Here is a 19,466-nt window from a genome sequence, read left to right as displayed (position 1 = left end):
CTTGTCCCTCGCACCTTAAACCTATGCCCCCGATAACTGACTCTTCCACCCTGGGAAAAAGCTTATATGACTATCCACACTGTCCATGCCCTTCATAATCTTGTAAACTTCTACCACAACAGGAGTGTGAGACACAACTCTCAGAACACAACAACGTGTGAAATATGACTCCTGTAACACAACAGTGGGTGTGGGACACAATCCTATAACATAATAGTGGATGTGAGACACGACTCATATAGTTACAGTTAAGAAAGCTATAGTTAAGAAAGGCCCAACAATGCCTATACTTTCTCAGAAGACAAAGGAAATTTGGCATGTCAGCTATGACTCTCACCAACTTTTACAGATGCACCATAGAAAGCATTCTTTCTGGTTGTATCACAGCTTGGTATGGCTCCTGCTCTGCCCAAGGCCACAAGAAACTACAAAAGTTCATGAATGTAGCCCAATCCATCATGCAAACCAGCCTCTATCCATTGATTCTATCTATTTCCCAGTGTCTCAGCAATGCAACCAGCATAATTAAGGACCCCACGCACCCCAGACATTCTCGCTTCCACCTTCTTCCTTCGGGAAAATGATACAAAAGTCTGAGGTCATGTACCAACCAACTCAAGAAGAGCTTCTTCCCTGCCTCTGTCAGACTTTTGAATGGACTTATCTTGAATTAAGAACATAAGAACATAAGAAATAGGAGCAGGAGTAGGCCATCTAGCCCTTCGAGCCTGCCCCGCCATTCAATAAGATCATGGCTGATCTGTCGTGGCTCAGTTCCACTTTCCCGCCCTCTCCCCATAACCCTTAATCCCCTCTCTTATCAAAAACCCATCAACCCGCGTCTTAAAAATATTTAGCGAGGCAGCCTCCACCACTTCAACGGGCAGAGAATTCCAGAGATTCACCACCCTTTGAGTGAAGAAGTTCCTCCTCAACTCCGTTCTAAACTGCCCCCCCTTTATCTTGAGGCTGTGCCCCCTAAGTTGATCTTTCTCTAGACCCTTGCTATGACACTACATTCTGCACTCTTTTGTTTCCTTCTCTATGAATGATATGTTTTATCTGCACAGCTCGCAAGAGACAATACTTTTCATTGTATGTTAGTATATGTGACAATAATAAATCAAATCAAATCAAAGATATGACTCATCGAACAAAACAGGAACTGTGAGGTACGGAGCATCTGCTACACTGTCCCCATCAAACACTCCCAGGACAGATTAGAACATAGAACATAGAACACTACAGCACAAACAGGCCCTTCGGCCCACAAGTTGCACCGATCACATCTATACCCACCAAGCCATACAACTATCTGTAACTCCCAATGCCATTAGGTCCCATGTACTCATCCAGAAGTCTTTTAAAAGACCCCAGCGAGTTTGCCTCTACCACCACCGACAGCAGCTGATTCCACTCACTCACCACCCTCTGAGTGAAAAACTTTCCCCTAACATCTCCTCTGTACTTGCTTCCCAGCACCTTAAACCTGTGTCCTCTCGTAGCGGCCATTTCAGCCCGGGGAAATAGCCTCCGAGTGTCCACCCTATCTATTCCTCTCAACATTTCATAAACCTCTATCAGGTCACCTCTCAACTTTCGTCTCTCCAGGGAGAAGTGACCTAGCCCCTTCAACCTATCTTCATAAGGCATGCCTCCCAATCCAGGCAACATCCTTGTAAATCTCCTCTGCACCCTCTCAATAGCTTCCACATCCCTCCTGTAGTGAGGTGACCAGAACTGCACACAGTGGGGTCTGACAAGGGTCTTATAAAGTTGCAGCATTACCTCCCGACTCCTAAACTCAATCCCTCGATTCATGAAGGCCAGGACACCATACACCTTCTTGATCACATCCTCCACCTGCGAGGCTGATTTAAGAGTCCTATGGACCCAGACCCCAAGATCCTTCTGCTCTTCAACCCAGCTAAGACTCCTACCCTTGATATTGTACTCCTACAATTAAGCAGATAGAGAGTAAATCTCAATCAATATTGTCCCCATCACACACTCACAGTGTACATGCAGCAAGGAGTTAGATGCATTGTAAAGCTCCCTCTATACCGTCAGCATCAAACACTCACAGGACAAGTGCAGCATGGAGTTAGGTGCAGAGTAAATCTCCCTCAAAATTGTCCCCAGCAAACACTCTGCAGACAGGTACAACATGGAGTTAGATACAGTATAGAGCTCTCTCCACAATATCCCTATCAAACACTCCCAGTGCAGATACAACACAGGATTAGATGCGTAGTAAAGCTCCCCCTACACTGTCCCCATCAAACTCTCCCAAGACATTTACAGCAGGGGATTAGATATTCAAAAGTGGGGATGTTCACCGATGACTGCACAATGTTCAGTACCACTCACAACTTCTCAGATACTAAAGCAATTCATGTCCAAATGCAGCAAGTCCTGGGCAATGCCCAGGTTAGGGCTGAAAAATGAAAGTAACATTCATGCCATACAAGTGCCAGGAAATGACCATCTCCAACAAGAGAATATCTAACCATCACCTCATGGCATTCAGTGGCACTACCATTGCTAAATCCCCCACTATCAACATTCTGGGGGGTTACCATTGACCAGAAACTCAACTGGACTTGCGAGAGGATGGAAATTCTGTGGAGAGTAATTCACTTCCTGACTCCCCAAAGCCACTGTCTCAAGGCACAAGTCAGGAGTACGATGGAATCCTCTCCAATTGAGTGCAGCTCCAACATCACTCAAGGAGCTTGACACAATGCAAGATAAACCAGACTGCTTGATTGCTATCCCTTCCACATACAGTCACTCCATTCACTATCAAGTTACATTGGCAACCATGTGTACCATCCACAAGATGTACTGCTGGAACTCCCCAAGATTCCTTACATAGCAACTTCCATACCCATGACCACAGCCATCTAGATGGACAAGAACAGTTGATACATGGAAACACTACCACCTGGAGGTTGCCCTCTAACCCACTCAATATCATGACTCAGAAATATATTGGCATCCTTTCACTGTTAGTGGGTCAAAATCCTGGAATTCCCTCCTTAACAGCACTGTTAAGGGACTGCAGCTGCTTAAGAAGGAAGGTTACCACCATCATCTGAAGGGCAACTAGGGATGGGCAATAAATGTTGGCCTAGCCAACAATACCCACATCCAAACAATTATTTAAAAGTGTACAGAATGGGGTCAGATGCAAAGTAAATCTCCCCCTACACTGTCCCCATCAAACACTGCTGGGACAGGGACAACATGGGTTAGATGCAGAGAAAAGCTCCCTCTACACTGGCCCCATCAAACACTTCTAGGACAGGTGCAGTGCAGGGTTAAACATAGAGTAAAGCGCGCTCTACACTGACCCCATCAAACACTCTCATGACAGATATAACACAGAGTCAAACACAGAGAAAAGGTCCTTTTACACTGCCCCATCAAAAACCCCTAGGGCAGGTACAGGCTTAGATCCAGAGTAAATTTCTGCTTGAAGCTCAACAGACTCCAGATACATGATGCATCACTGCTGACACACAAAATACTTTATAGAGTTACACAGAGATTAGCTGTGACAGGAGATATTAGAATGGAGTTATTGATGTTAATATTCCACCATATAGAACTTCAAATCCTGAGTGATCACCTGCATTCGGATAGGCTGAGTCTGGTGGAAAGGAAGAACTGAAAGGGTTGATTAGAGACACAAATTGGGGTGAGAAATTGGAATGCCAGGCTGAGTTACACACATGAAGCTTGAAACACCATACTGTGATGTCACCTGTGTGCAATGGGTTGAGCCAGGAACAGGCCAGGGAAGCATTATAATTGTCTTGGGACAGACTCGCACTGGCAGCACATCTCTTCTCTGCATTCAGAAATATAGGGAAGGAAAAAATGTTACAACAGAGACCACAATATCTAGGCAACAGCAGATACAATCACAGCACTAAGTTAGTAAAATATCCCTCCATTTCTCCAAACCTCCTCAGAGATGGCAAACTTCAGCAAAAGACAATGTGTGTGAAGAATTGACGCAGTTCTAATTTTCACTCAGATCTGCTTTCACTATCAATAGACAGAGTAGATAGAACGTAGAGCACTAAGTCAGACATTTTGGCCCATCCGGACTATGTAATTTACTTGGATCCATACAACCCTTCTCCCATTTCTCCATCTTCGAACCTATCAATGCGTCAGCAGAGGTTTTCATTGAAGGCTCTCTACTCTGTCTCATCAAACACTCCGAGGACAGGTACAGCATGGGGTTAGACACAGAGTAAAGTTTCCTCTACACTGAGCCCATCAAACACTGCAGGGCAGGTACAGAATGGGATTAGATTCAGAATACAAATTTGTCTACACTGTCCATATCAAACCGTCCCTGGACAGATACACACTATATAGAGTAATGCTCCCTCTACTCTGTCTCATTAAACACTCCCAGGACAGGTGCAGCACAGAGTAGGATCCAGACTAGAGCTCCCTTTACACTGTCCACATCAAACACTCCCAGGATGGGTACAACATGGGATTTGATACATAGCAAAGTTCCCTTCGCATTGCCCCAATCAAACACTCCCAGGACAGGTACAGCATGGGGATAGATATTCAGGGGATGTTTGCTGATGATGTTCAATACCACATGTGACTTTTCAGATACTGAATCAGTTAATGTCAAAATGCAGCAAGACCTGGACTTAGGTCCAGACTTAGGCTGACAAGTGGAAAGTAGCATTCACCCCACACAAGTGCCAGGCAATGACCATCTCCAACACGGGAGTATCTAACACTCTCAGGACAGGTACAGCATTGGGTTAGGTACATCATAAAGCTTCTTCTACACTGTCCCATCAAAAATTCCCAGGACAGGTACACCACAGACTATGTCAAATTGGGAAAATATTATAGTCACACATCAAATCAAACTGAAAATTTGTTACATAAACATTGCAGTGAATACTCAGCTTCTGAATTTATGGAAGAGAGAAGCTAACTTGTAGCAATCAAAAATACAATTTCTAAATTTGCTCATGTCACTAGATTGTGGGTTATACTCAAAACTGAGGGTGAGGAATCTAAATGGATACAAAATTGGCTTCTTGACAGAACCCAGAGGGTGGCTGTAGAGGGTTGTTTTTCAAACTGGAGGCCTGTGACCAGTGGTGTACCTCAGGGATCAGTGCTGGGTGCACTGTTATTTGTCATTTATATTAATGATTTGGATGAGAATATAGGAGGCATGATTAATAAGTTTGCAGATGACACTAAGATTGGTGCCATAGTGGACAGTGAAGGAAGTTATCTCCAATTGCAACAGGATCTTGATCAATTGGGCCAGTGGGCTGACGAATGGCAGATGGAGTTTAATTTAGACAAATGGGAGGTGATGCATTTTGGTAGATTGAACCAGGGCAGACTTACTCAGTGTAGTGTAACGAAATTTGCTGATGAAGGTGAGTGGAAAAGCAAATTGTGTGGAAGGTGCGGAAAGTCTGCAGAGAGATCTGGATAGGCTGAGTGAGTGGGCGAGGACCTGGCAGATGGAGTATAATGTTAGCAATTGTGAGGTTATCCACTTTGGTAGAAATAATAGTAGGAGAAATTATTATTTAAAAGGCGAAAAGCTGCAGCATGCTACGGTGCAAAGGGACCTGGGAGTCCTTGTGCACGAATCGCAAAAACCCAGTCTGCAGGTGCAGCAGGTGATCAAGAAGGCGAATGGAATGTTGGCCTTTATAGCGAGGGGGATAGAATATAAAAGTAGGGAGGTCTTGCTGCAACTATACAGGATACTGGTGAGGCTGCAACTGGAGCACTGTGTGCAGTGTTGGTTGCCGCATTTGTGGAAGGAGATATTGGCCTCGGAGGGAGTGCAGAGAAGGTTCACTAGGTTGATACCAGAGATGAGGGGGTTAACCTATGAGGAGAGATTGAATAGACTGGGTCTGTACGCATTAGAGTTTAGAAGGCTGAGGGGGGATCTTATAGAGACATATAAGATAATGACGGGGATGGATAGGGTAGAGGTAGAGAGATTCTTCCCGCTTAGAAAGGATAGCAGGACTAGAGGGCACAGCCTCAAAATAAGGTGGGGGGGGCAGTTTAGATCGGAGTTGAGGAGGAACTTCTTCACTCAAAGGGTGGTGAGTCTCTGGAATTCTCTGCCCATTGAAGTGGTGGAGGCTACCTTGCTGAATATATTTAAGTCACAGGTTGATAGGTTTCTGATAGACAAGGGAATTAAGGGTTATGGGAAGAAAGTGGGAAAGTGGAACTGATTCACTTCAGATCAATCATGATCTTGTTGAATGGCGAGGCAGGCTCAAAGGGCTAGATGGCCTACTCCTGCTCCTATTTCTTATGTTCTTATGCACTAATGGTAGGGCATTGGGGAGAGTTGTAGAACAAAGAGATCTAAGGGTACATGTTCATAACTCCTTGAAAGTGGAGTCACAGGTGGACAGAGTGGTGAAGAAGGCATTTGGCATGCTTGGTTTCATCGGTCAGAACACTGAATACAGGAGTTGGGATGTCTTCTTGAAGTTGTACAAGACATTAGTAAAGCCACACTTGGAATACTATGTGCAATTCTGTCACCCTATTATAGAAAGAATATTATTAAACTAGAAACAGTGCAGACAAGATTTACTAGAATGCTACAAGGACTTGATGGATTGAGTTATAAGGAGAGGCTGTATAGACTGGGATTTTTTCCTCTGGAGCGCAGGAGGCTGAGAGGTGATCTTATGGAGGTCTATGAAATAATGAGGGGCCTAGCCAAGGTAGATAGTCAATATCTTTTCCCAAAGGTAGGGGAGTCTAAAACTAGAGAGCATAGGTTTAAGATGAGAGGGGAAGAGATACTTAAGTGTCCAGGGGGCAATTTTTTCACACAGAGTGGTGAGTGTCTGGAACAAGCTGCCAGAGGTGGTAGTAGAGGCAGGTACAATTTTGCCTTTTAAAAAGCATTTAGATGGGTACAATGGGTATAACGGGATATGGACCAAATGCAGGCAATTGGGATTAGCTTAGGGGTTTTTTAAAAAAAGGGCGGCATGGACAAGTTGGGCCAAAGGGCCTGTTTCCATGCTGTAAACGTCTATGACTGAAGGGGACATGAATAACCTGCAGAATGGGCAAATCTTTTTTAAATCAAATAATTGTGAAGTTGAACATTTGGGCAAGGTGATTATCCGGAATGTGGAAGTCAGTCAACATTGAAGTTGGAAAGGGTTCTCAGAAGTACAAAGACACCAAGAACACTTGTGCCCCATAAAAATTGAATTGAAAAGTGGGGCCGTTGAGCTAAACCTGTATTGGACCTTCATTATTCCACACTTTGAGTACTGTCCAATTCTGGGCACCGTTTTATAAAAGGGAAACAAGAGACACTTGCAGAGATCCAGAATGATTGATAGGCTGGCTCTTTCTCATGAAAATGAAAACTGAAGAATGACCTAAATAGAGTGAGGTAAAATTCTGAAAGATTTTGATCGAGTGGATACAGAGAGAATGCTTTCTTTTGTGGGGAAGAAAATGACCAGAGGCTGTCAATATGAGATAGTCATCCAGTGGAGAATTCTGAAGAAATGTCTTTACCCAGACAGTGGGGAACTCATTTCCAAAGGGAATGGTTGAGGCAAATAGTAAAGATGCATTTAAGGAGAAGTTAAGTAAGCATCTGGGAGAGAGGGAATCCAGGGTTATGATGGTAGATTTAATTGGGAAAGATAGGAGAAAGCTTGAGTGAAGCAGAAATACCAGCAGGGAGTGTGCCCGCTGAGAGGCCTGTTTCTGTGTCAGATATGCTCTGTAATCCTACTAAGGGTCTATATCACTTAATGCCATCTGCAGCTGAGATGATGCCCATCTTTTCCTGATTCCTTGCCCAGGCGCATATTTGATTTATTGTCCAGTGAAATCCTTGCACTCTCATTTTGTGTGTCAACTTGGCAGCAAAATGGTTAGAAACTTACTTACCGGTCTAAGGATTTGGTTGTGTGAAAGTTAGTAATTGCTACAATAGCGCCATTTCACTGTACACATAGGCTCTGGAGCAGAGTCTTAGATAGTTACCTGTTTCCACTGAGGAACTGCAGGCGGCTGTGGAGCATCTCTTTGTCTGCTGTAAGGCTTTGGCTCGGGATATTCCTCCTCCAACAGGTTTGCTCGCTGTCAGAATGGAGTGATGGTGTTTTACCAAAGGCAAGGAATAGTGGGAGGAGTGCGGGGGAAGGAGAGCGATCAAACAAAAAGCAGCAATAAAAAGCAAGTCCATGGCACAAGACAGGATGGAGAGAAGAGAGAAAGAGAAAATTAGAACATGTTGAAAAATGTTACACATTGCTAAAACTCTTCAACCTCATTTCACAACAATGTTAAATCACAGACACCAAATCAACATTACAATCTCCCTCTGACTCCCACTGACTTTTTGGTTAACCAGACCTGCAACCTGTCAGATTTATCATTCCCAACAGGAACGACATCTTGTTGACACGACCAGGCATCTCAACTCAACAATGGATCATTGCACAGGGGCACAAGGGGGAATGGATTATCCAGGGCTATGGGGAGAGGAGTTGTCCAGGGCAGAAGGGAGGGGGTTATCCTGGTAAGTAGAGGGGGAAAGGGATGCCCAGAGAAGTAAGTGTTTGGGGGAGAGTTGGTGGGGGTTATCTAGAGCAGGGGGGCAGGGATATCCAGGGAAGTGGGGAAAGGGATATCCAAGGAAGTGAGAGAGAGGGAGATATGGAGGGAAATGGGGGAGGAGGGGAGTCACCCAGGGCAAGTGGGGAGGGGGCTACCCAGGGCAAGTGGGGAGGGGGCTACCCAGGGCAAGTGGAGGGAAGACAATACGCAGGGCAATGGGGAGCAGGGGAGTTATCGAGGGTAATAGGCAGAAGGGGAGTTACTCAGGGCAGTGGGACGGAGGTTACCCCATTCAGTGGGGGGAGGGGGATGCCCAGGACAGTAGGGGGAACGGGATGCCCAGGGAAATGTGGAAAAGGGATACCCAAGGAAGTGGGGGGTGGGAGGGAATACCGAGGGAAATGGGGGAGGAGGGTGTTACCCACGGCAGTGGGAGGGGGTTACCCAAGGCAGTGGAAGAGGGGGAGAGGGTTACCCAGAGCAATGGTGGAGGAGGGTTAATCAGGGAAAAGCAGGGAGGGGACTTATCCAAGGCAGTAGGAAAGGGAATGCCCAGGGCATTGGGGAGGAGGGGAGTTGCCCAGGGCAGTGGGGAGGAGGGGAGTTGCCCAGGGCAGTGGGGGGAGGGTTACGCAGGGCAGTGGGGGGAGGGGGTTAATCAGGGCAGTAGGGAGGGGTTTTCCCAGGGCAGCAGCGGGGGGAGGAGAGTTATAGAACATAGAACATTACAGCGCAGTACACGTCCTTCGGCCCTTGATGTTGCACCGACCTATGAAACCAATCTAAAGCCTATCTAACCTACACTATTCCAATATAATTCATATGTTTATCTAGTGACCATTTAAATGCCCTTAATGTTGGCGAATCCACTACTGTTGCAGGCAGGGCATTCCATGCCCTTTCTACTCTCTGAGTAAAGAACCTACCTCGACATTTGTCCTATATCTATCACCCCTCAATTTAAAGCTATGTCCCCTCATGCTAACCATCTCCATCCGAGGAAAAAGGCTCTCACTGTCCACCTGATCTAATCCTTTGATTATCTTATATGCCTCTATTAAGTCACCTCTTAACTTTCTTCTCTCTAATGAAAACAGCCTCAAGTTCCTCAGCCTTTCCTCATAAGACCATCTCACTGTTATCAGACAACAAATTTTATGAAATTGGGCACACAAAATGGAAGCAAACTAAAGCTACCCTCAGAGCCCTCCACTAAAAATCACAAAGTAACAGACACCGATCAGCAGGCAAGAGCATGCTTTTAGAATGCAAATGAGGGCTAGCACATAAGGGAAGTTGGACAGGATGGCAACTACAGGAACTAAAGAACACATCCCCACCCCATCAAAATCAGCACTTCTAAAACAGTCAAACAACCCATGGAGACACCTAAAATTAGCATAGTTAAGGAAACGTCCCTGGCCCGTCAAACCTCTTTTGAGATCAATGACACACCCATGGTTCAAACCCCAGAGATTCTAGACCATTAATAACCAATTAGACAAAAACGATTAACACACACTTAAAACAATTGCTCCAACACTCGAAAACATCGAGACAGGATGGCTGAAGTCAAATACTGTAAATAAAGGATTAGCATTTGAATCGCGTACTACACCGAAGTTCAGGTATAACTGTAGCCCATTGTGGGGGAGTCTTTACAGCGCTTTCGGGACAGTCCGATTGTATGTCCTGACTGTGCTTCTCCGTTGATGTAAAAGAAAATAAAGCTGTGCCATTATTGAACTTCACCCTGAGTCCGTAGTGGTCGTTTCACCCACTCACGCTAACAATTGGGGGCTTCTCCGGGATCACGACCGTCGCTGGAATGCCGTCTCCTGGCACTGGGTAAGTATTTTTACTCATTTCATCAAACCCGTGGAATATTAGCGTCCCAGTGTCAGAGCGGTGTTTCACGGCTGCCGCGATCTGAACTCGTGAACAGAGTTTGTTCAGTAGCTGCACAGCGGTAACGTGGGTTTAAGTTTCTTTTTGGGCAGGCGGCTGGGATCGTGAACTGTGATTCATTGTGTTATTTTTACATTCCGCTGACCCCCGACCACAGACTGACTGCCCACTAGGGGACCCGACAGAACAGGTGTTACAGAGTAGGGATATTACTCTGGGATTTAAGGTTCAGGGACAGCACCCTGGGATTGAAGGTTAAGGAGGACATCCAAGGTTTCAGGCCGCTGGTATCGGACTCTCGGAGTTCGGTACATGTCCGGGTGCTGCAACTCGGTGAGGACCTCTGCAGGCGCGAGAGATCGGGCCACTGGGGGCAAAATCTGCGAGGAATTTGCTACATGTCCGGGCGCTACTAAGTCTGGAGCCTCTGTGAGTGCCTCGACCACTACAAGCAGGAGACCTCTGGTAGCGTGAAAAAACGACGACACATCGGGGACTCCGACCCGCTGTCGACTACACGCCAGTCCGCACCCAGGTCCGGGTGACTCCCTGGGAGACAAGGAAACGGCTGCCCTCTGAGAGTCGATTTAGCGATAGGAGTTTGGGTAGGAGCTAGTGGCCCCGGTCACTGTAATCGGTAGTCTCTCCGTACGCTGCGGCCCCTGCGGAGAGGCTGTACAGAGCTCACCTGCCTCTGAGAGCAGCAATCTCCCCACTACACGCAGGTCGGGCTCTGCGGGTTGTCAGTGAAGGTACAAACATACTAACAGTGGGAACACAAGGCCGTAACCCAATCAGAGATACACACACAAGTATCTGTGAAAGCATTAGAGCCAGGGTTGGTACACTACTGACCCTAGTAAAGGAAACTAACATGGACAGCAACAGTACCACCTTTGAATGGGGACCAGAAGGGTCCCTCACCCGCTATCTAGCAGAGAAAAACAAGAATCTAATTAAAAGCATGATGAAGGCAGGGTGGAAGCCCCACGACCTGCTCGAAACCCAACGGGAATGGTGGGCGAAAGAGAAAAGGAGCAAGGATGACAAAGCTTGGATCCTAATATTAAAGGTTCATGTCACCCTTGCAGGACAAGTTCATAAATATATACAAGACAAGCAGGAGCAAGCTGCACAGCAACAACACGCCGCTGTGATGGCCGCTAACCCTGTGCTGCCAGCGCTGTCCGACTTCTCAAGCGAACCTCTGAGTGAGGAGTGTCCCGACTGGGAATGTTTAGTGAATGAAACGGGTCCACTATGCCTGACAGGGGGGAGCATTCCCCCTACCACCGACCCCCCCATCCCAGAGTGTAATGGCAGCCCCCGTTAAAATTGAGTGTGTCCCCGGGGGGCAAGGGGGAGATGGGCGAGGGCGATCAGCCCAGGCTCGGATAAAGATGACATATGTATCCCTGACCCCGGGGGACACCATGAAACTGCTGGACAAACTCCCGACCCTCCAGCCCAGACACGATCTTCTGGCAAAAACTTGAGATACAAATGTGTCACAATTTACATAATCGGGATATAGCAGGGCTCATAAGAGCCAAAATGCCAGAGAGTTATTGGGCCCGTCTTCAGGTAGAGCACCAGAACGGGACCTGGTGCGCGAACCTGAACGAGAGCCGTCGAGAGCAAGACCAAGCTCTGAGGGATTTTAGAGATGATATTACCCAAACCATGGGGAGAGTCCCCGTGAGCTGGAACGCAATCGTAGGGGTAATGCAGGGGAAGGAGGAAGGAGCCCAGGAATACGGGCGAATGAAATCTGACGCCTTTTTCGCCCATGGGGGAATGCCCGATGCCGACAGACAGAACCCCGCATTCCTCCAGCTATATAAGGACGGGCTAAGCCCAGCGCACCAAGCAATCCTAAAGACCGGGTTGGTAAACTTCAACACCTTTGACGAGCTAGAGAACTGGGCTATTACTGTAGACAACCAACAAGAAAGATCCAAAGCGCTAGGGCAGGGATATCTTCTCTGGGAACTGACAGAGGGGGCTGCTACAGGTGTGGGAAACCGGGTCATTATAGAAAGGACTGCCGAGTCTAGACGTCCCAACCCTCCCACGTATACCACAATTGCGGCAGGACTGGACACAACGAGTCAGTTTGACGTAGCAAGAGGTTCCCAAGGAGAGAGAGAGAGTCCTCCAGGTACAACCAAACCCCAGCAAGTGCCCCGACCTGAAAGAGAACGAAGTCATTTCCGATACTAAGAGGCTAAGAGGGGATCTTATTGAAACATATAAGATGATTAGAAGTTTAGATAGGGTGGATAGTGATAGCCTTTTTCCTCGGATGGAGAAAGCTAGCACGAGGGGGCATGGCTTTAAATTAAGGGGTGGTAGTTATAGGACGGACATCAGGGGTAGGTTCTTTACCCAGAGGGTGGTGAGGGATTGGAATGCCCTGCCTGCTGCAGTTGTAAATGCGCCTAGTTTGGGGGCGTTTAAGAGATCCGTGGATAGGTTTATGGATGGAAAGGGATTGGTTTAGGTTAGAGGGTCATTGTTTTGTAACTGGTCGGCGCAACATCGTGGTCCAAAGGGCCTGTTCTGCGCTGTAATGTTCTATGTTCTATATGTTCTATGATACTGCACACCTCAGCCACCAGCAGCTGCTGGATATGATACAGACTCTGGCGGCGCAAAAGATCGCATGAATTACATCCGCCCCCACCCCGGGAGTCAACCCTCGCATCTGGGTTAACACATCATTAGGGGGCCGGCGATGCAAAATATTAATAGATACAGGGGCCGTGATATCCCTCACCAACATGACACTTCCTACAACCCACCGTTCCATCGTAGTAGTGGGGGTAGGGAGAAATAGAACATAAGAACATAAGAAATAGGAGCAGGAGTAGGCCACCTAGCCCCTCGAGCCTGCCCCGCCATTCAATAAGATCATGGCTGATCCGAAGTGGATCAGTTCCACTTTCCCGCTTTCTCCCCATAACCCTTAATTCCCTTTCCTACCAAAAACCTATCTACCCATGACTTAAATATATTTAGCGAAGTAGCCTCCACCACTTCAACGGGCAGAGAATTCCAGAGATTCACCACCCTTTGAGGGAAGAAGCTCCTCCTCAACTCCGACCTAAACTGCTCCCCCCTTATCTTGAGGCTGTGCCCTCTAGTCCTGCTGTCCTTTCTGAGCGGGAAGAATCTCTCTACCTCTACCCTATCCATTCCCTTTATTATCTTATACGTCTCTAAGATCCCCCCTCATCCTTCTAAACTCCAACGAGTACAGGCCCAGTCTATTCAGCCTCTCTTCATAGTCCAATCCCCTCATCTCCGGTATCAGCCTAGTGAACCTCCTCTGCACTCCCTCCAAGGCCAAAATATCCTTGCACAAGTGCGGCGACCAAAACTGCACACAGTACTCCAGCTGCGGCCTCACCAGTGCCCTGTACAGTTGCAGCAAGACCTCCCTGCTTTTATATTCTATCCCCCTCGCTATGAAGGCCAGCATCCCATTTGCCTTCTTGATCACCTGCTGCACCTGCAGACTGGGTTTTTGCGACTCATGCACAAGGACCCCCAGGTCCCTCTGCACTGTAGCATGCTGCAGCTTTTCGTCCTTTAAATAGTAATCCCTCCTACTATTATTCCTGCCAAAGTGGATAACCTCACACTTGCTAACATTGTACTCCATCTACCAGGTCATCGCCCACTCGCTCAGCCTGTCTAGATCCCTCTGCAGACTTTCCACACCCTCCGCACAATTTGCTTTTCCACTTATCTTCGTGTCATCAGCAAATTTCGACACCCTACACTCAGCCCCCTCCTCCAGATCATCTATATAAATGGTAGATAGCTGAGGCCCCAGCACCGATCCCTGTGGCACTCCACTAGTCACCAAACAGCCAATCAGAATAGCACCCATTGATACCAACTCTCTGCCTCCTATTAGACAACCAATCCTCTATCCACGCTAACACCCTACCCCCAACTCCATGCCCCCTAACCTTCTGAAGCAACCTCTTGTGCGGCACCTTATCAAACGCCTTTTGAAAATCGAGAAACACCACATCCACCGGTTCCCCTCTGCCTACCGCACTAGTCACATCCTCATAGAATTCCAATAAATTTGTCAGACACGACTTCCCCTTAACGAATCCGTGCTGTGTCTGCTCTATCAAACAATTCTTCTCAAGGTGCCTCGCTATTTCTTCTTTGATGACGGATTCAAGCATTTTTCCAACAACAGACATTAAACTAACCGGCCTGTAATTCCCTGCCTTTTGCCTGCTACCTTTTTTAAACAGCGCCATAACATTAGCCATTTTCCAATCTTCCGGCACTTCCCTGGAATCCAGTGAAGTTTGGTAACTACAGCTCACCAGAGCGAGGCAGTCCTACTAGAGATTGAGGACATCTTACTCCCTGTACACTTCTGGGTATGCCCGAATCAGGAGGGAACAATCTTGGGAATAGACCTCCTGGGGGAGTTAGGGGCAATGGTGGATGCCTTTAACAAGCGCCTGCTGTGGACTGCAAGAAAGGAACACAAAAGTGGGATTCAGGGATACTGGGTCCTGAACAAAAACGTGGCTGCAGTCCGGGCAGGAGACCACACATACACAGCCCGAGACTGGGGAAAGGAAGGGATAGTAGGGCTTCTATGCCAATCATTACCCCAAGTCTGGGCAGCAGGGAAACAAGACTGCGGCCTCGTAAAAATCCCTCCCCTACACATACACGGGCCGATCCACACCCCTCACAAACAATACTCCATAAAGCCCGAGGCGCTACAGGCAACTGAGAAAATCGTTCAGGCTTTGGTTGCCCAGGGTATTTTAAGACCTACAGTGTCTAACACTAACTCCCCGATATGGCCAGTCCATAAACCAGACGGAAGTTACTGACTGACTGTAGGCTACACTGCCTTAAACAAAATAACCCCAAAAGAACACCCCATAGTCGCGAGTCCATCCAGTATTTTTAACGGACTCCGACCTGAACATGGTATTTTCTCTGTGTTAGACATAGCAAGTGGATTCTGGTCCCTCCCGCTTCACACGGTTCCTCCCGGTCCCTCCCGGTTCGCCTTTACCTGTGGAGGGAAACAGTACACATGGACACGCTTCCCCCAAGGGTTCCACAACAGGCCTAATATTTTCCGAGTTATGAGTGAGGCCCTTGAGGACTGCGACCTGTCCCCGTATAGAAGTACCTTCCTCCAATGTGTGGACGACATCCTTATTGCCTCCACCAACCTCACAGGACATATAGGAGCCCTGTCCACAATCCTACGTGCCTTGCAGGCTGCGGGGTTTAAAATCAACCCAACCAAGGCACAGATTGCACAACAGGGGGTCTGGTATTTAGGACGCAAGTCAAGAAAAGAGAGCCCTCCCCTCCGATCGGAAGACCGTGATTATAAATATGCCCCGTCCAAACACAGTTAAAGGGGTGCGTAGAGTTATGGGACTCTTTAACTACTGCCGGAATTTCATTGACCAGTTTGCATCCCTGGCTGAACCAATTCAGCAGCTGGTCAAAGGGGGAACGCCAGGAACAGGAATGATCGAGTGGGGACCCGAACAGGAGGTAGCATACACACACCTAAAATCAGAACTATTAGCAGCTCCAGCCCTACGCCTGCCTAACATAACCAAACCCTTCCACCTCTTCTATGACTCAGAAGAGGGATTTTACAGCTCCGTGGTAACTCAAAAACGCGGGGGAATCATGCGACCAGTGGCATATTATTCTACCCGACAATCCCCAGTAGCCCAGGGACTGCACAAGTGTGTGGCAGCTCTAGATTACGCCGCCTGGGCAGTCAGGGTATGCCAACCGATCACTATGTCAGGACAAATCATTTTACACACGAACCACACCATCATTGAGCTCCTGAATATAGGCCAACTCCGGACTGTTTCGGACACTCACAGGGCCAATTGGGAAGCGGTAGTCCTCCCCCGAGACCGGTCAGTCCAGATAGTGTGGGACACTGGGAAGAACCCTGCTGAGGGACTCCTATCAGAGGGAAGTCTGCACTACTGCTCGATTAACCCAGACACTAAAGAGGAGGGAGGGATTAATGACCAACCCCTAGATAACCCCGACCTCGTACTGTGTGTAGACGGGTCCCGAAGACAAGTAGAGGGACAATACCGCACAGGCTGGGCAGTAGTAGACCAAAAAGGGACACTGGTAGCAAGGGACACTGTGAGTGGGGAGACCTCAGCCCAAGTGGCTGAACTCATAGCCCTCACGGAAGCCCTCAAGACAGGAAGGGAAAAGCGAGTAAATGTGTATACTGACAGCAAATATACGTTTGGGGTGGTCCACGATTACATGATGGCCTGGAAAAGGCGTGGGTTTATCACCACAGTGGGGGGGGCCGCATAAAGCACGAAAATATCATCCGAGACCTGGTAGTTGCAGCCAGGCTGCCCTCAGAAGCAGCCGTAATTAAGATAAAAGCCCACCAAAGAGTAAAGACAGCGGAACAGAAAGGGAACCAACTAGCAGACGCTGCAGCCAAGGCTACGGCTGGGGAAGCCCTCATGCACATAGCCGCCACCACAACAGCATCCTTGGAGGAAGTGGATATTTATAAGCTGCAGGGTAATACCAGCCCACAAGGTGGCACAGTGGGAACAGGCAGGGGCGTCCAGGGACAAAGATGGAGTGTGGCGCAGAGGGCACCAAGTAGTCGCCCCCTCATTTATACACACCGAACTACTCCGACTCCACCACGAGCCAGACCACTCCGGCCAGGATGGAACCCTGACCCGACTATCAGCTGATTAGTGGTGGCCAGGGATGGGACGGGATGTAGCCAAACACTGCCAGCGCTGTATCGTATGCACCCAGCACAACCCCGGCTGATCCCTGAGAGTCAAACTGGCCCACCAACCCCGACCAAAGGACCCTGGGAAAACCTGTAGATCGACTTCATAGGCCCCCTGCCCACTAGCCGAGGGAAGAAATATTGTTTAGTCTTAATCGATCAATTCACCCGCTGGGTGGAAGCATTCCCAACTCGGGATTGCAAAGCCACCATCATAGCCCGCATCCTAGCATACGGAATCATCCCAAGGTGGGGAGTCCCACTACAACAAGACTCCGACCAAGGAACCCACTTCACAGGCAAAATAATGAAACAGGCTTGTAAGACCCTGGGAATCCGACAGCGATTCCATCCCATACCACCCTCAGAGTTCTGGGATGGGTCGAGCGAATGAACCGCACACTTAAAAACGCAATTGCCAAGTCAATTGCTGAGACAGGTCAGGGGTGGGTAGATGTCCTTCCCTGTATTTTAATGCGCCTATGAGCCACCCGCAGTCGCACTATAGGACTTACACCATTTGAATTAATGACGGCGGGGGCAATGAGACTCCCAGAAAACATAACGGTAGGAGGAGAAGAACTGGCACCCCTCCGGGATAAAATGAAAAGATATGTGCAACAGTTAGACCACCAACTCAGAGAGCTACACCACGGAGCCAGAGACCAACAAGCTATAAAAGACCAGGTTAGGAAACCTGACATCTGCCATACCCCCACACTTCCCCAGGTAGGGGACAAGGTTTTGATCTGAGTTGCCCCCGATCAAACAGGGTTCGCACTGAAATGGGTAGGACCCCATGAAATTATCCTCACCAGCGACGCATGTGCCTGTGTTGACATCCAAGGGAAAGGCTGCTGGAAACACTGGTCACAGCTAAAGGCATACCACCCGGGGGGGAGAGGGGAGACAGGACAGACCGACTGTAAAGACAAGAATAGTCCATCGACATAAACGGGCCACGTATCGACCCATAACTAACCACCTCTGTCCACACAGCGGAGATCGAATTAACAACCTTCATCTCTGGGACAGAAGAGAGCCACACATCAGCCATGGCTCTAAGATGTGTATATATGTATATAGATGTAGAGGCATGCCTAAGTAGATTAGTTTATAGGGATTAGTTAATACTAAGATTCTAATACCTGGCAGCCACCAGGCTTTGTGTACCCTTCCTACCCCTCTCCAGGATGATAACCACTTTGAGGATGGCCCTATCCGTGATCTTCTTGTCAAGGTTCACCATCCAGGGATACACCACCTATCAACAATCCCACGGAATAATATTCAATACGTCCGAGGCGTTGCGCTTGCCGGTAGCACCATACCCTGAGAACAACAGAATGTATTCCAATGCATGGCTACAAGTCCACCCAGGTCTCGATGTGACCTGCTTCACCTGCACATTGGATAAGACCCAAACATGTATCCAACGGCCAGACTCGCTGCACCTTTGGAACGATCTGCACCCTTCCCGAGGACCTATGGATCCAGCCACAAAGAGACATTTTGAAACCGGATACTGATATTTGCAGGTACTATGGACTAGTTGAGGCTCCAGTAGTCTCACTATATGTATGTTTTGCACTTCCTACAACGCGTGCCCCCATGACCACGACACCCGAAATCTTACCCTGCCCCTTGCTGAGCGGGGGGCTGGAGGGAGGACTGGTGTTGTGGAATGAGGAAGAAATTGTATATGACAATGTGAAACATGAAATTGTGCCTGTTCTGATCGATATCTCAGGGATCCAGTTGCCGGGATACTGTTCAGAACAGACATGAGACATGTACCAAATGCTAGGCAGGGAAACTATAAAGCAGGCTATCGATGTACTGTGTTGCTCCCATCACAGAGACAACACACACACACACAGAAGCAAAACGGGCATAATCAATGACGTCTCACAGGGGTAAACACCGGATCCAGCGTGGTTAACTCTATTGACATCCAGGGACTCAATAATAAGATAGAACGATTGAAGATATCCTGCAACGGTCACTAGCCCAACAAGCCGAGCAGGCTCTTTTAGGGGAGAGGGGTGCCCATACTCAACTAGGTGGAATCACAATATTAGAAACACACGCCCGTACC

At 48.0% G+C, this 19,466-nt stretch overlaps 1 protein-coding gene across 6 annotated transcripts in view; it reads right to left on the bottom strand.

The window, feature by feature from the left end:
* The window catches only part of mical3a (microtubule associated monooxygenase, calponin and LIM domain containing 3a), a 422,657-nt gene that overhangs the window by 181,985 nt on the left and 221,206 nt on the right, over positions 1 to 19,466 (bottom strand). For 5 of the 6 annotated variants that reach the window (XM_080190575.1, XM_080190577.1, XM_080190576.1 and 2 more), the window contains 2 exons: positions 8,068 to 8,163; positions 3,770 to 3,856 (listed from right to left, as the gene is read on the bottom strand). In XM_080190575.1, the coding sequence (XP_080046701.1) occupies positions 3,770 to 3,856; positions 8,068 to 8,163 (183 nt within the window). The remainder of the gene's footprint in view (positions 1 to 3,769; positions 3,857 to 8,067; positions 8,164 to 19,466) is intronic. The other variant, XM_080190580.1, reaches the window with a different exon arrangement.

This window comes from Carcharhinus amblyrhynchos, chromosome 6 (genome assembly GCF_965287045.1).
Source record: "Carcharhinus amblyrhynchos chromosome 6, sCarAmb.v2.hapA, whole genome shotgun sequence".
In the NCBI taxonomy this organism is placed as follows: domain Eukaryota; kingdom Metazoa; phylum Chordata; class Chondrichthyes; order Carcharhiniformes; family Carcharhinidae; genus Carcharhinus; species Carcharhinus amblyrhynchos.
Note: the sequence above shows the minus strand (reverse complement) of the source record. Positions and strands in the feature narration are given on the sequence as shown.